Source organism: Gavia stellata, chromosome 11 (assembly GCF_030936135.1).
Source record: "Gavia stellata isolate bGavSte3 chromosome 11, bGavSte3.hap2, whole genome shotgun sequence".
Classification (NCBI taxonomy): domain Eukaryota; kingdom Metazoa; phylum Chordata; class Aves; order Gaviiformes; family Gaviidae; genus Gavia; species Gavia stellata.
The window spans coordinates 837302-852278 of NC_082604.1; the positions used below are offsets into that span (position 1 = coordinate 837302).

The window sequence follows — 14977 nt, forward strand, 5'->3', positions numbered from 1 at the left end:
GCGTGTCCGGAGCCTGTCCGGGCCATGGGACAGTGATGGGCGCAGCCGGCTCCGCTACCCCCCGGAGACGAGCGAAGACCCATCGTGGCTGCGCAGGGTCCGGGAGGAAGAGCCGGGCTCAGGGGACCACACGCGCCGCCTCCCCTGGCTCCGCTTGTGAGCGTCTTGGCCCCCCGGGGTCCCTCTGGAATAAAAACCCTGGGGATGGTGAGAGGGGCCTCGCCTGGTTTCTTCCGTGCCGGTTTGCTCATTGCTGCTGGATCGGGGACGTGGGATATGGCCCTGGGACCTGGGGGAGAAGGAAGGATATGGCTGTGGGACTTGAGGAGAGGGTGGGATACGGCTCAAGAACTGGTAGAGAGGGAGGAAGGTGGATGTCGGAGCTGGAGGAGAGGGGCCATTGCTGGTTTCTTCCGTGCAGCTTTGGTCACCCCTGTGGGGATGCACCCCAGAAGGGGAAGGGAGAGGGGAAGGGAGAGTCCCCTGGGGCTCTTCCAAGCAGATCCCTGAAGGGGCCACTCTCTGCTCTCCTGAAGGCCAGGGCGGGGAAAGAGGCAGAGATGGAGGTTTGGGGGAGACCCTCCTCTCCTCCCCTGGTCCCGCACACCCCCGTGCTGCGGAGGGCTGCGATCCCGCGGGGAGGCTCTCCGGGCTGGGGGAGGCAGCCCTGGCACAGCCGCCTGCCGAAGGGCACCTGCGGGTGCTGCCTGCGGGAGAAGCGGCCCCAGCCGGGATGTGCCTCGTGTGTAGGGAGTCTCTTCTTCAGGGAAAGCCGGAGCTCTTCCCCGCTCCCCCGCAGCTGGGGAGCACTCCGGGGCATCCCCGAGAGCTGTGCGGTGGCAGCGTGCCCCGAAGGGTGCCAGGCCCTCCCTGCCACCCCGCTCCATCCCCTCCCATGCACGGGGTGGCTGGGGAGCTCCCGGCGCTGGGGCTGAGCTGCTGCCCAGACCTGCCTGCCGCCTTGGCAGACCTTCCTTCCCAGTGAGCGGACCCAGACATCGGTGTGGAGAGCTTTGGGGGCCGTGCCTGCCCCAGCAAGGGCAGCCGAGCGTGGGGTGAGGCTGCTCGGGGCGGCCATGGCCTCTCAGCACCTTCTGGGCCCCGGGGATGGATGCAAAGACGAAAATCTCACAGAGAATTAAATTGGAAAATGGTGGCAAGTGGGATGTGGCTCTTTGGCACTTCCCAAAGGCTCCCTCCGAGCGGCATCCTCTCCTCAGAGGAGGTCCCAGGCCACGCCAGGCATCGAGGTGGCCCTTTCAGTCCTTCCCCGGCACTCCAGCAGAGCACCAGGCAGGAGGTTTGCGAGCGGCTTTCTGGTACCTGGAGGAAGATACAACCCTCACAGGGCTTTCACCAAAATCCTCCCTTGGCCCAGTAGCTAGTAAAGCTCCGGCCCTCGCCCGCCATGCCAGTAACAAGACGGGAGCGGGCTCACGTGCGGCTCATGTCACAGCTCGCAACATCTATCTGCTTAACGTGAGACACAGGGCACCTCCGGCACCAAGCCACGTTCCTGTGTTTCATGCCACATCCCCATCAATATTGCAGGGCGCCGCGCTGCTGCCAGCACAGCGTAACCCGCCCTGGCGCTGCGGCTGTATTGCAGGGTGCTGTCGGCTCATCCCCCCGCAAGAGCCGCTCTGTGCCGGGCGTCAGCCCACGCGGGGGCCACGGAGGGATGAAAAGGCTGAATCTGTAAGGGAGCCTCGCCGGGCGATCAGTGTTTAAAGGCTTCTTGGTTCTATCCCAGCCCCTCGATGGAATTTCTCAGGCATAAGCGAGCCCCACTAATCCATCCTGGCCATGGAGAATGGGTGGCGGCGGAGTGAAGGAACGCAAACGCGGCTGAATATCGTTAAGAGATGTCTCTGGGGAGGTGCGGCAGGTCCCTCTGCCGAAGATCCCCCACTGCCGGTACCTGCCCTCTGCGCCAGCCAGCGCAAAACGCTTCCTGTGTCCCCGAAAGCACACGGCCGTGTGTGGGGGCATGCACTGTGACCAGCTTCGGCCATTCTCCGCTAGCCCAAGGAGTGGGATGAGGTTTGGAGCCAAGCCACCGAGCTGGTCTTTCCAGGACTGGCGCTGGTGCCACCCACTGAGCGCCAGTGCTGCCACTCGATGCCCCTGTCAAATATTAATGCGGTGCTCACTCCGCTCCGCTCTGCCCTGCCCCAGCGCTGCAGCCGTGGCCCCTGCCCGGCCAGGGCTGCCCGACCCCTCCGCTCTCCCCTCCCGTCCCATAGCGCACGTAGCTCCCTGCGTGGGGACTTTGGGGGTGCAGCTGCACCCACCTTTGGGGGTTGCCCGGGCAGGACCCGATCCCCTGCACTCGGCGGGGGGCTCCGGGGTGTCTCCTGTCCCCGGCGGCCGGCTCAGCCCCCCACAGCAGGTAAGGCCCCGCTGGGGTTGGGGCTCCTGGCCCCCCCATCCCCCGGGAAAAGGCAGCCTGGAGCCCCCCGGGGAGTGGGGCGGCTGGGCCAGGGGCATGGGGTGCCCGGAGAAGGGCCGGTGGTGCCGGGAGCAGCGCCGGGCTCGGTCCCCGGCTGCAAGGGGGTCGCGGTGACCCCCCCGGGGGGAGAGGGGGCAGCGGGGGCTCTGCAGCTGCGTCCCGTCTTCTTGAGGAAAACGCCCGCCCGTGGGTCTTTCCCGGGGAGGGTTCCCCTCAAGGACCGGGGTGATGTGCCGGGCATCCTCACGGGGTACCTCTCACCCGGTCACGCGTGGGGGCCCCTGGGGGTGTCGGGGGCCCATCTCCCCTTGCCTGCCCTCCTCCAGGAGGGGGCCCGCGCCTCTCCCCCCGCAGCCACCCGGCCCAGCGGGGGATGGAGCCCAGCGGGTCGGTGCCGGCGGAGCTGAAACGCCGCAAGCCCCCGCAGCGGGCCAGGATCCCCGCGCCCTTCTTCGCCCACTCGGTAGGTCGCCTGCACCGCCCGCAGCCCCCGGCCCGTCCCTTCGACTGCCCCCCCCCCCCCCCCCCCGAGCCCCCCGTGACTCTGCCCGCGCAGGATGGGGCGGCCGAACCGGTGGACCCTCCCGGGCCGGACCCCGCGGAGGCAGACGCGGACTCGCTGGTGCCCACGCACGACGAGCGGGGCCGCCCCATCCCCGAGTGGAAGCGGCAGGTGATGGTGCGACGGCTGCGGGCCGGGCTGGCGGACGAGGAGGCGGCGGGCGGGCAGGTACGGGGCGGCCCCGGGGTGGCCCCGGGGTCGGGGCGGGGGGGGACACACACACACGCCGGCGGCCCCGGGGGGAGGCTGACGGTCCCTCTCCGCAGGACGCGGGGTCCTGGCGCTTCTCGCCCTCCCGCCAGGCCGTGCTGGGCCCCTTCGGGGAGCTGCTGACCGAGGCGGACCTACGGCAGCTGGAGCGGGCGGTGGAGAGCCTGCGGCTGCGGCGGCGGGGAGAGGCGTACCAGGGTGAGCTGCGGCGCCTGGCGCGGGAGTTGCGCGCCCTCCTGCCCGTCCCGCTGCTCCGCGTTAGCGTGCGCAGCCCCCCGCCCGCCCCCGGGCAGCCGCTGCCCCTCTGGTGCGGCCGTCTGGCCGGAGCCGTCAGCAGCCTGACCGCGCTGCTGGCCCACGTCGAGGGGGCGCGGGGAGCGCCCCCCCCCGCCGCCGCCGCCGCTCCCCCCGCCGGCGGGCAGCCCCGGGAGCCGGCGGGCGAGCTGGCGCAGCGGGAGATCCGGCAGTGCGGGGTGTGCGTCCGCAGCCTCCGCCGCGCCTTCGAGCCCGCGCGGGGGGCGGCGGAGGGGAAGGCGGCCGGGGGGAGCGGGGCGGAGGCCGCCAGCGACTCGGGCATCGGCTGCGAGGAGGTGGATTCCGACGGCGGCGGCGGCTCCCCGGGGCCGGAATGGGGCAGCCTGAGGAAGGAGCGGATCGTGATGCTCTTCCTGAGCCACTGGAGACGGTCCGCCTACGGGCCCCCCCCGCCGGCCGTCGGGGCCCCCCGGGAGGCAGCGGGGACCGCGGAGGGGGGGGCGGCCCGGCTAGCGCGGCAGCGGGCGGCCATCCAGCGGCTTCTGGGCGGCTGGCGGGACGCCGCCTCCCGCCACCCTCCGCCACCCCCCGCCGCCGGCCGTGCCCCGCTTTCCCCGGAGCAGTTCGTAGCCAGAGCCGGGGGGGGACCGGCCGACTACGAGAGCCTGTCGCTGGAGCTCTTCATGTTGGGCTATTTCCGCATCCTGGAGCAGGAGTTGTCCCCCGAGGAGCGCCGCGGCCGCCACCTCCTCTGCTTCGAGCTCTTCGAGCAGCTGGGCCGGCACGGCTGGCGGGCGGTGCGCGCCTTCCACCGCGCCGTCACCGACGAGATCGCCGCCGGCCGGCGGGGCTGGCGGGACGGCTTCGACGACATCAAGGCGAGGTATTTCGGAACCCCCCAAAATTCGGCCCGGGGGGGAGCCGGGGTGGAGGGAGAAGAGATCTGCCGCTACATCGACCGCAGCTTCGCCTTCTGGAAGGAGCGGGAGGCCGAACTCTTCGGGCCGGAGGGGTGATGCCCGACGGCGCGGGAGGGGGGTGGAGGGCTGCGCCAAGCCGCGGGCCGCAATAAACGCTTTTTCCGTTCTGTCCCAGCTGAGCGAGGCTTCTCGGGGCCGTGGGGAAAGCTTTTGGGCTGAGGGTCCCCCCCGCAACCCCCAGGATGGGTGTCTTGGCCCCCGGCTCCCCGCGGCCGCCGTTTATTTGCGGCCGCTGAGGAGTGAGATAACAGTCTATATTTAACACTCGGCGTCGGCCAGGCACAGCCGGGGGGGAGGGAGGAGGGACACGGCGGGGACCCCCGGCGACCGATGAGGGAGGGAGGAATGCTGGGGGGAGCCTTTTCCCCCAGGCTGGCGGTGCCTGGCTGGCCGTCGAGGGATGCTTCCCAAAAAGCAGCAAAGCCGCGGGGCGACGGGGATGGGCAGCAGCGGGCAGCGGCACTGTGCGGTGCCTTTAAGAGCAGGGAGCGGTGTCCCAGCGCCGCCTAAAAATAGCCCCCCCCCCTCCCAACGCCGTCCCGGCTGGTTCCCGTGTCGCGCCGGGGTGTCCCTCCCCACTGCCGGGACCGCGGCCACTTCCCTCCCGGCGGGCCGGCCGGAGGGCTGCAAAGCCCAGGTGAGAGCGGGAGGGAGGGGGAGAACCGGAGAGGGGCTCAGTCCAGCCCCAAAACCACCCCCAGCCCCGAAAAAATCGGTGACAGCTGCGACGGGACAGCTCGGAGCGCGGGGAGGAGAAATCACGGCCACCAGTGGAAGTGGGGGGCTTGGAGGGAGCGCTTCTCCTGCCCTTGCTGGTGCCTGTAAATCAGGCGTGGGGAAGGTGCGGTTGTGCTGGGTGGGTGGGGGGAAAGAGGGAGATGTCATCTCCTTTTCCCGGCAGGGACACCCTCGCCACGCTCCACTCGGCTCTGTTGGCCGACAAGGCCCCGCGGCCATCCCCAGCGCCATGGTGAGGAACGTGGACGACTTTGACTTCTGCCTGCCTTCGCACGCCCAGGGCGTGCTGGAGGGGCTGCAGCGGCTGCGCGCCAACCCCAAACTGGCCGATGTGACGCTGGTGGTGGGCGGGCGGGAGTTCCCCTGCCACCGCGGCGTCCTGGCCCTCTGCAGCCACTACTTCCACGCCATGTTCTCCGGCGACTTTGCCGAGAGCATCGCAGCGCGGGTGGAGCTGAAGGAGGTGGACCCCGGCGCGCTGGAGACGCTGCTCGACTTCGCCTACACGGGGAAGGTCACCATCAACCAGGGCAACGTGGAGGGGCTGATGCGGACCTCCAGCCAGCTCCATTTTCCCACTATCCAGAAGGTCTGCAGCCGCTACCTCCGGCAGCAGATGGATGCCACCAACTGCCTAGGTATCTACGAGTTCGGTGAGAGCCACGGCTGCCCCGAGGTCTCCTCCAAGGCCTGGTCTTTCTTGCAGGAGAACTTTGAAGCTGTCTCTCAGCAGGAGGAGTTCCTCCAGCTCTCCAAGGAGAGGTTGGCCGTCTACCTCTCCAATGACCAGCTGCAGGTGCAGGAGGAGCAGAGCCTGGCCGAGGCTGTGCTGCGCTGGGTACGCCATGACCCGGGGCCCCGAGCCCAGTTCCTGCCCGAGCTGCTGGAGTTGGCCCACCTCGTCTCGCTGCCCGACCAGTACCTGCAGAACCTGCTTGCCACCGAGCCCCTCGTCCGTGATTCGGATGCCAGCAAGGCCCTCGTCGCCCGATCCCGCGCCACGGTGGGTACCTCCTGCCCCAAATCCCACCCCCTGAGCCAGGGGGGAGGCTCAGCACGGAGCCTGACAGTCCTGTCCCCGCCTCTCTGTCAGGGGCAGAGCGATGCCGGTGCCCGGAAGAACCCCCCGACCCCACCGCAGAAGCTGGAGGAGGTGCTGGTGGTGGTTGGCGGCCGCGTGCTGGAGGAGAGCGAGGATGAGGATGGGGGGCTGGAGATGCCAGCTGCCCCCAGGAACTTTGCCTTCTACAACCCCAAAAGCAGTAAGTACCCACGGCAGGGATGGGGCAAGCACACACACCCCCACACACGTTAGTTAACCCTCCATCTACCCCAAAGCCACCTCTTGCCAAACGATCTGGTGTCAGGAGGGGCACTGGGAGGGAGGGGGAGGGAGGGAAGAGTGAAACACGGCCGGCTTAAAAGCGTCATCGCTGGTTGGGGCGGGGGTCATCGCTTGCCTCCGCTGGGTTTCAGGGCGATGGATGGCTCTGCCCGACTTCCCCGATTACAACAAATGGGGCTTTTCCCTGGTGGCTCTGAACAACGATGTGTACGTCACAGGTAGGTGCCGGGGCTACTGGTGCGGGTGGGGGTCCCCAGGGAGCGGGGATGGAGGAAGGGGGACAAAGACGTGGGCATGGGGAGCTGGTGTGGGGCTGGGGGCTGCCCTCCTCTCTGAGAAAAGCCCTCTCCTTGCTCCCCTCCTGGGAGCGGATCCGGCTGCTGGCGAGGGATGCCAGGGATGGCTGCACTCGGAGGGGGTGGCCCACGTGACCCGTCCCTCCCCAGGCGGCTCCCGGGGATCCCAGAATGACACGTGGTCCACGACGCAGGCTTGGCGCTTCTGCCCCAGGGACGGTGCCTGGAAGCCCATCGCTTCCATGCTGAGAGCCCGGACAAACCACACCAGCGCCGTCCTCAACGGCGAGATCTATGTCATTGGGGGTAAGGCCGTGAAGACCCCGCGGGTGCTGCTGGGGCAGGGGTCCGTGGGTGCCCCGGAGCAGCGGGGTGGCTGCAGCGTCCCGCCGCCCTGCAGGGACCACGGTGGACGCAGTGGAGGTGGAGCGCTACGACCCGTATAACAAGAGCTGGTGTGCCATCAGCCCAGCCCTCAAGTACGTGAGCAATTTTGCGGCCGCCAGCTGCTTGGGCAAGCTCTACCTGGTGGGCTCCTGCGCCGTCAAGTACAACGCGCTCACCCTGCAGCGGTACAACCCTGTCCAAGGTGAGAGCTGGCCCTGTCACCGCGCCCCACCAATGCCTTCCCGGGGAGCAGGACTGAGGGGGACCCCCAGGCAGGTGACATCCTGTGCGGCCAGGCACCGTCCTGCGGGATACAACCAGGTGTTAAGGGGGTCTGGCGACGGCTGCGGCGCAGGGGCCAGCCAGGAGCACGGCTGCCGGCAGCACGGACCTGAGTCGTAGACCTCCAGCACAGCCCGGACCTGAACTTCAGTGGAGCGGGATCCCCAGGGCAGAGGGATGGGGGAGGCTGCCCGCCTTAAGAAGAAATCAAACCCCTGTGACAACGCCACCTCCTCGGGCAGCCTCTGCGCAGCCCGCAGCAGTCTCCCCCATCCCACTCCACCACTACAAACAATATCCCCCCCAAAACACTTCTTTTTATGCAAGAGCCTCATCTGGGATGGGGACCACGGGTGCCACCCTGCCTGGCTGCTCTGTCCCCTCCCTTTCAAACTCCCCCTTAAATAGCCACAGGCTCAGCAATGCTTTTTTGGGTCACTGGCAGCTGCATCAAGAGCCGAGGGTGGGACGCGCTGCTGATGGCTGCTCCTTGCAGATTTGTGGAGTGTCATCACGTCCCCCTTCATCCCCAAGTACCTCTCGGCCCCGCGCTGTGCCACCCTTCACGGGCTCATCTACCTCATCGGGGACAACACCAAGAAGGTCCACGTGTACAACCCGGAGGCCAACATCTGGCAGAAGGTAGTGGGACGTGGGACCGGGTGCTATCACGCTCCCGGGGAGGTGGGGCAGCTCTTCACTCCCTGCCGGCACCCCACAACCATACCTCTGCGCCCCATATCCGCCCGGGTACCAGCACCCCCTCTCCCTCCTGCCCGCTCATCCCTTGCCTCTATTAACCCCTACGGAGCTGAGGACGCCCCAGTCCTTCCTTCCCTTCTCCCCTGTCACACCCACACTAGGAGCACGGCTTTCATACTGAGTTACTGATTTTAAGCAGCCTTCACGCTGCAGAAGCCCACAGGACCCCCCTTTTCCAGCACCACCCTCCTGTGGGGTGTGCGGGGCTCATGCCTGCACAGTCAGACAAAATTCTGCCTGTCCCCTCCGCCCTCCAGACCCCCCGCTCCCTGCAGCACCCCCGACCTTGCTCCCGTAGAAGCACAACCCAGGGATGCTGCTCAAAGCAAGACGTGGCCCCAAGGGGCTCCCAAACCTTGCAGAGAGGATGGGGCAGGGGGACGCACCCAGGGGGTCGACGTCCTCCACGGTGGGAGCGGGAGGTCCCCGGGGGGGGGGTCCCCACACATCTCACCCTGCCCCTCGCGCAGGTGCAGCTCCTGCACACGCTCCACGAGAACGGCGGGATGGTGCCGCTGGGCGACCGGCTCTTCGTCACCGGCGGCCACTGGAAGGGCATGGATGGGGACTACCGGGTGGAGATGGAGGTGTACGACTGCGCCAAGGACCTGTGGACGCGGGAGGGCTCCCTGCCCTGCCTCTGGCTCTTCCACAGCTCCTCCTCCGTCTTCCTGGACACCTCCAAGTGGACGGAGCCTTTCCAGGGTGACCATGGGTGGTAGGAGAGCCCGCAGCGCTGGCTGTAGCCCCGTGCAGCTGCTCTCCCCCTCTCGCCTCTCTCCCCGCTGCCGGTTCAGCTCTGCAGGGGGGCAGATGGAAACCCCTCTGCTGTGTTCCCCCCCCCCTTCGCCACCACAGCGAAAACGCTTTTCCTTATAAACACGCTTTGGCTAACGCTCTCTTTTAGTTTGGGTTTGTTGTTTTTTTTAAGAACTGCCTTTTTCTCCCTCCAAAACCCCAAAGCTTTTAGGGTATTTCAAGGCCTCCCAAAGTATGGCCCATCCCATCAGAGAGTGGCATTGCTGCCTGGTGGCCGTGGCCCCTTTCCCTGTCACGTTGACATCCAGCACGGGGAAACACGACAGGGACTTGGGGAATCTCTCTTTCCTGACACCCAAAGCTCTCTGGCACCTCCCTGGCGTACACTGATGTGTCGGACCCGCTCCAGCGCCCCAGGGAGCAGAATGACAGGAGATAAACCAACTTTTGGATGCTTTGCGTCCTCGGGTGGCACAGTGGCCTGTTTCTCTCCCAGGGAAGTGACCTGAGGCTCATGGTGAAGCAGCCGGCACCCCGGTGGCTCCTGGTGCCGGGACAGAGTGGGGTGGTGCCTCCTGCCCCATCCCTGTCTCTGCTGGTACCTGGTGGCAGAGGATGTCCCAGGACGGGGCGAGCGCAGAATCACTAAGGTTGGAAAAGACCTGTAAGATCATCAAGTCCAACCATAAACCCAACCCCACCATGCCCACTAAACCATGTCCCACAGTGCCACGTCCACATGTTCCTTGAACACCTCTAGTGATGGTGACTCCGCCACCTCCCTGGGCAGCCTCTTCCAGTGTCTCACCACTCAGTAAAGAAATTGTTCCTAATATCCAGCCTGAACCTCCCCTGGCGCAACTTGAGGCCATTTCCTCTTGTCCTGTCACTCGTCACTTGGGAGAAGAGACCAACACCCACCTCTCTGCAACCCCCTTTCAGGTAGTTGTAGAGAGTGATGAGGTCTCCCCTCAGCCTCCTCTTCTCCAGACTGAACAACCCCAGCTCCCTCAGCCACTCCTCATCAGACTTGTGCTCCAGACCCCTCACCAGCTCCGTCGCCCTTCTCTGGACACGCTCCAGCACCTCAATGTCCTTCCTGGAGTGAGGGGCCCAAAACTGAACACGGGATTCAAGGTGTGGCCTCACCAGCGCCGAGTACAGGGGGACGATCACCTCCCTGCTCCTGATGGCCACACTGTTTCTGATCCAGGCCAGGATGCCGTTGGCCTTCTTGGCCACCTGGGCACACTGCTGGCTCATCTTCAGTCGGCTGTCGACCAACACCCCCAGGTCCTTTTCCGCCGGGCAGCTTTCCAGCCACTCGTCCCCAAGCCTGGAGCGTTGCATGGGGTTGTTGTGACCCAAGTGCAGGACCCGGCACTTGGCCTTGTTGAAACTCATACAGTTGCCCTCGGCCCATCGATCCAGCCTGTCCAGATCCCTCTGCACAGCCTTCCCACCCTCGTGCAGATCAACACTCCCGCCCAACTTGGTGTCATCTGCAAACTTGCTGAGGGAGGACGCGATCCCCTCGTCCATATCAACTAGATCACATCTAGATCACATCCCCTCATCTAGATCACAAGGCGACACTTCCCCGATGACCGGTCCCACCGCTGGCGCCGGGATGTCGTAGCTCTGCCAGCGTCCTTTGATGGTTAATCCGTTCTGCGTTATGTATCATTTGTGAAGCGTTAAACACACACACCGAGGAGCTCCGCGGGTCGGGGGAGGGGGGGGGGGGGAGCACCCCCCGCTCCCACCGCTCCGCGCTACTCCCCACGGGCCACGCGGGGTTTTACACACACGCGGCGGGGGGTCCCCGCGTCCCGCAGTGGGGAGAGCGGGGCCTCTCCCGCAGCTGCTGCCCCGGCCGAGCCCCGGCAGCGGGGCGGGCCCCGAGGCGGGGCCGGGGCCGCCCCACCGGTAGCAGCGGCGGGATGCGGCTGCCGGAGCTGTGCCTGGCGCTCCTCTGCGCCGCCGGGCCCGGCTCCCCCGGGGCGGTCCGGGAACAGCCGCCGGCCCCGGGAGCGGTCGTGGGGAGGACGAGGGAGGAGGGACGCGGAGGGCCGGGGGCTGCCGCCCCCCGGGCCGGCGGGGTGGACCCCCGGCAGGCGTGGATGCTGCTGGCCGGGAGCCCCGGGCGGGCGAGCGGCAGCCGGGCCCGGGGCAGAACGGGGACGGGACGGGACGGGGCAGGAACCGGCCCAGCAGCCGTGCAGGCTCCGGGAAAAGCAGCCCAGGCTACCTTGCAAGCGGGTGGGCCGGGGGCTGCCCCTGTCCCCGCCGCGGTGGAAGAGCTGCTGAGGGAGCTGCAGCTCCTGCTGAGAGGTACCCACCGGCCCTGGGGAGTGCTGCAGGAAAGTGGGGGGCAAGGGGGGACCCTGGGGCAGGGGACAGCAGGGGTGGGCAGCAGAGCCAGGCACGGGCTCATCATCACAGGGCCGGGAAAAGCTGAGGTTCCTTCCTAAAGCCAAGCCCTAGTCCGTTTTTTGGGTTAGGCATGGTGAAGGAACAGGCGAAGACACGCAGGAAGGCCTGGGAAGGGCATGAAGAGGAGGAAAGCAGCAAAGGCAGCCCCCAGGCCGGGTGCCATCGTCGCGTGGAAGCGGCCTTCCACTGCCGGACACGTGAAAACATCTCTGTCGAGGAAAGAGCGCAGCAGGAGCTGCGGCTCTACTACATCGTGAGTGCCCAGCCTGCAGCATCTTCCTGTCCCCGGGGGCACCTGCCCTGGGGCAGGGGCTCATTCCCTAACCCAAGCCTTTCCCCATCCCCAGCCGGAGAGGGAGGGGACGTTCCACCGCGGCTCGGGGCTGAATCTGACCAGCGGACAGTACACGGCCCCCCTTGCGGGGTACTACACCTTCACCGCCACGCTGCACATCGGTGAGCCCTCAGGCACCCCCCACTGCCCCGCCGGGGAGGTGGGGGTCCGCTCTCACCCACCCCTCTCTCCCAGTGCACCGAGAGCAGCGGAGGAAGGGGCAACTGTGCAGGGGGAATCGTCTGCGGGTGCTGATCTGCGTGCAGTCCCGCTGCCAGCACAACAGGTAGGGCAGGACAACGCTGGGAGGGGAGAGGGACCCTGGGCCAGGAGGGAGGAAGGAGGGACACGCTCTGCCCTGCACCACACTCCCTCTTCTGCAGCAATTTGGAGACCGTGTTCCGGCTGGACAGCAGGGGTGAGCTTTTCACTGTCTCTGTCAGCGGAGTCCTTTACCTGCAGGTTAGTGGTGCCAGCTCCACTGGGGGCTGTGTCGGGCAGGAAGGCGCCTTCCGTAGTCCCAGCTCCAGGGCTGGGCATCGAGTCTGGTTCTCAGCCCAGCTCCGAGCCCGGAGGACGCTCAGGGCTGAGGTCTGCTGGGACACTACGGCACATACCCTGGGCTGTCCTACCTGTGTCATCCTTTTCCCAGAAGGGAAAAGCTCTCGGCTGCTGCGCTCAGGGGAGAGCTCTCTCCTCTGCCAGGCTATGCCCAGCGCACGGAGGAGGCGGCCCAGCCCCGTTAAGCCCTCTCTCCCTCCAGGCTGGGCAGTACGCCTCGGTTTTCGTGGACAACGCTGCAGGCTCTCCCCTCACCGTTCAAAGCGGCTCCGATTTCAGCGCCATTCTGCTGGGGGTGTGAAAAGGCGCTGGGCACCACACAGGGAGCTGAACCTGTGCCAGGAGTGGCCGGACCCTTCCCTCTGCCAGGCACCGTCACGCCTCCCCTGCTCAGCACCAAGCCCAGGGAAGACCTTTCACTGCTGCAGGCTGGTCCAATACTGCTCCTGCTGCGGATGCTATCCATCTGAAGCTGGACAAAAGATGGGGAAGAAAAGGATAATAAAAATAATAAAGAAGCCTGACAAGGAGCTAAAGGAGTCCACTTTTATCTAAAGGCTGGGGCTGGAAGTTTATCTTGGAAAATGCTGACAACGGCGTCAGCCGGCTGCTTTCTTTGCGGGGCTCAGCTCCTACTGTGCCAGGCACTGGTGCTTGGGACAAAGCCCCACGCCTCCATTTTCGTTCTCAGCAGATTTCCCTGCCCAGCTTCTCAGCAGCCCAAAGCAGATTATTCGTATCGCTTTAGCTTCCCTGCAATGTATTAGCAGTGAATGTTTGCTGGCAGAAGCCAACATCCTTCACAGCTAATCTTCAAAGCGGAGCTCTGTCCCGATAATGCCGCACATTCGATTAAAGCAAATTCCTGTCCTGTGGCTTTCCATGCCAGGCGTTCCCTGGCCATGGCACAGGGCCCAGGCCATGGGCAGTGCAGATACGCTCCTTGCTTCAGCTCCGATAGCCATCTGGGCCGAGGATGGGTGCAGGGCTACACGCCTGAGCGAGGGCTGCGGGAGAGGTACCCGGGCAAGCTGGGCGTGGGGCAAAGGAGCCGCACGTTTTATTTCTTAGTAGCACGTAGCACTGCGCAAGCTGTGCCAGCAATGTGGCGAGATAGCCCGAACTGCACTCAGCCCCACCTTCCCCAAGAGATCCGTGCACGTAGGCAGGGGGGAAGCAGCCTCCTCACACTGGACATTACTCCTTAGGGATTTCCTGGCCCTGCCTGGCCTTCTCCGCAGGTTGCGTCTCCTCAAGGAGCCTGGTGAAGCAGCTGTTGCTGCAGCTCTTTGTGGGTGGGGGTGTTTGGATCTGGGGCAGGGGCTCTGGCTGTGCAGTTTTAATGCTGACTTCTTCCCCAAGACAAAGAGAACTTGTCTCTGAAAGGAAAGACGTGCTTTTTCCCCCAGCTGAACGGGTGGGCAGCAGCATCCTGGGAGAGACAAGGCCTCTGCAGCTCCTGCCCAGCTGAGGAGCTCGGCCCAGGCAGCACCTCCCAGTTACCAGGCGTGACTGCAAGCCGAGGCAGTCCTGCTCAGATCAGGCACCTTCCCACCAAACACACCTGAGAAGATACAAAAGTACTTGCTGTTGGAGCGCGGGGCTTGCCGAGCAGGTAAGCTGTCCTCTGCAAGCGAGATGTAAAGAGCCCAGGGCACTTGAACACAAAATTGAAAGAGTTGATTAAGTCAGAGCTACTTGGGGGGCTAATTTAGGTGTTGGGAGAGGGCTAGAAGCTCAGTCAGCCCCAAGGGAGGGGAGCTGCATGTGCAGCAGTTCTGCATGGGCCACCCCAGGGGGGTGGTCCCGGAGCTCCCCACAGTAGCAGGATGCTGCTGAGCAATGAGGCAGAGAGAGTTTATTTTCAGGAAACCTCTTGCAGAACCCTCCCCCTACCAGGAAATAAAAGCAAACTGTTTTTGGACCCCCACTAAAGCTGGGGTTGAACCTGCCTTTCTAACTGGCTGGCTACTCACAAGCATCGTGAAATGTGTTCCACGGGGCTTCCTTTTCCCCTTTGCCCCGAAAAATGGACGATACAATCCATTTCATGGAAATTGTTATTAACTGTAGCGTAACACTGTGTATTATGTTCCTAGTTGGAGTTGTGCTTTCAGTACTCGTTCTAAAGGGAAGGAAAGAAGAGTTTTAAGAGGAGAGAGGGGGCAAGAAGACAGAGGACAAGCTGATACTTCTCTCACCAGCTCTTGCGCTGGAATTAAGCGGGGCCTCCTGGAGGGAGCACCAGAGAGACAGGTGCTTGGCTCTGCTCTCGCAGCACCGCATACAGCTCTCCCCAGCGCAAGAGCTGTGAAAAGCAGGGAGGCAAGAACGGGGTGGCAAGTTGCCCTTCTGAGATCTAGCGTCATGGGTTTTTTTGCTACAGACTGCATAAACTCTGCTACTCCATCTTGGCTTTCTAGAGCAGAAGCAGCAGAGCGAGTTGCTAACATGGGCAATTCCCTCTCAGCTCATCCTGCAGTGCAACTTTACATCAGGGTATGCAGGAATGCCTGGGAGCAGAACAAGCTGGCAGAGGCAAGCGCTAACCAAAATACATGCCGGAGGTCTGCTTCCTTCCTCAGAGCTCTGCAGAAGATGCAGAGAGTTCGCGGGAG

The 14977-nt window shown here is 65.1% G+C and overlaps 3 protein-coding genes across 4 annotated transcripts; all 3 read left to right on the plus strand.

Moving 5' to 3' along the window:
- The first annotated feature begins 2825 nt into the window (after nt 1-2825).
- On the plus strand, nt 2826-4495 carry ESPNL (espin like). Its single transcript, XM_059822825.1, has 3 exons — nt 2826-3200; nt 3260-3531; nt 3712-4495. Exons 1-3 carry the CDS (start codon nt 2826-2828, stop codon nt 4493-4495), a joined length of 1431 nt encoding a protein of 476 aa, XP_059678808.1.
- On the plus strand, nt 4336-9175 carry KLHL30 (kelch like family member 30). Of its 2 annotated transcripts, XM_059822686.1 has the most exons (8): nt 4336-4362; nt 5361-6200; nt 6291-6459; nt 6674-6760; nt 6989-7144; nt 7239-7427; nt 8004-8149; nt 8740-9175. In XM_059822686.1, exons 2-8 carry the CDS (start codon nt 5427-5429, stop codon nt 8989-8991), a joined length of 1773 nt encoding a protein of 590 aa, XP_059678669.1. In that variant the 5' UTR covers nt 4336-4362; nt 5361-5426; the 3' UTR covers nt 8992-9175. The 2 variants fall into 2 exon arrangements, with proteins under 2 accessions (XP_059678669.1, XP_059678670.1); XM_059822687.1 differs by lacking the exon at nt 4336-4362 and having other exon boundaries at nt 5351-6200.
- A 1796-nt stretch (nt 9176-10971) lies between these two features.
- On the plus strand, nt 10972-12660 carry ERFE (erythroferrone). The gene is made up of 6 exons (XM_059822953.1): nt 10972-11382; nt 11550-11717; nt 11812-11920; nt 11994-12084; nt 12182-12260; nt 12562-12660. The coding sequence occupies exons 1-6, from the start codon at nt 10972-10974 to the stop codon at nt 12658-12660; spliced, it is 957 nt and encodes a 318-aa protein (XP_059678936.1).
- Nucleotides 12661-14977: the final 2317 nt, after the last annotated feature.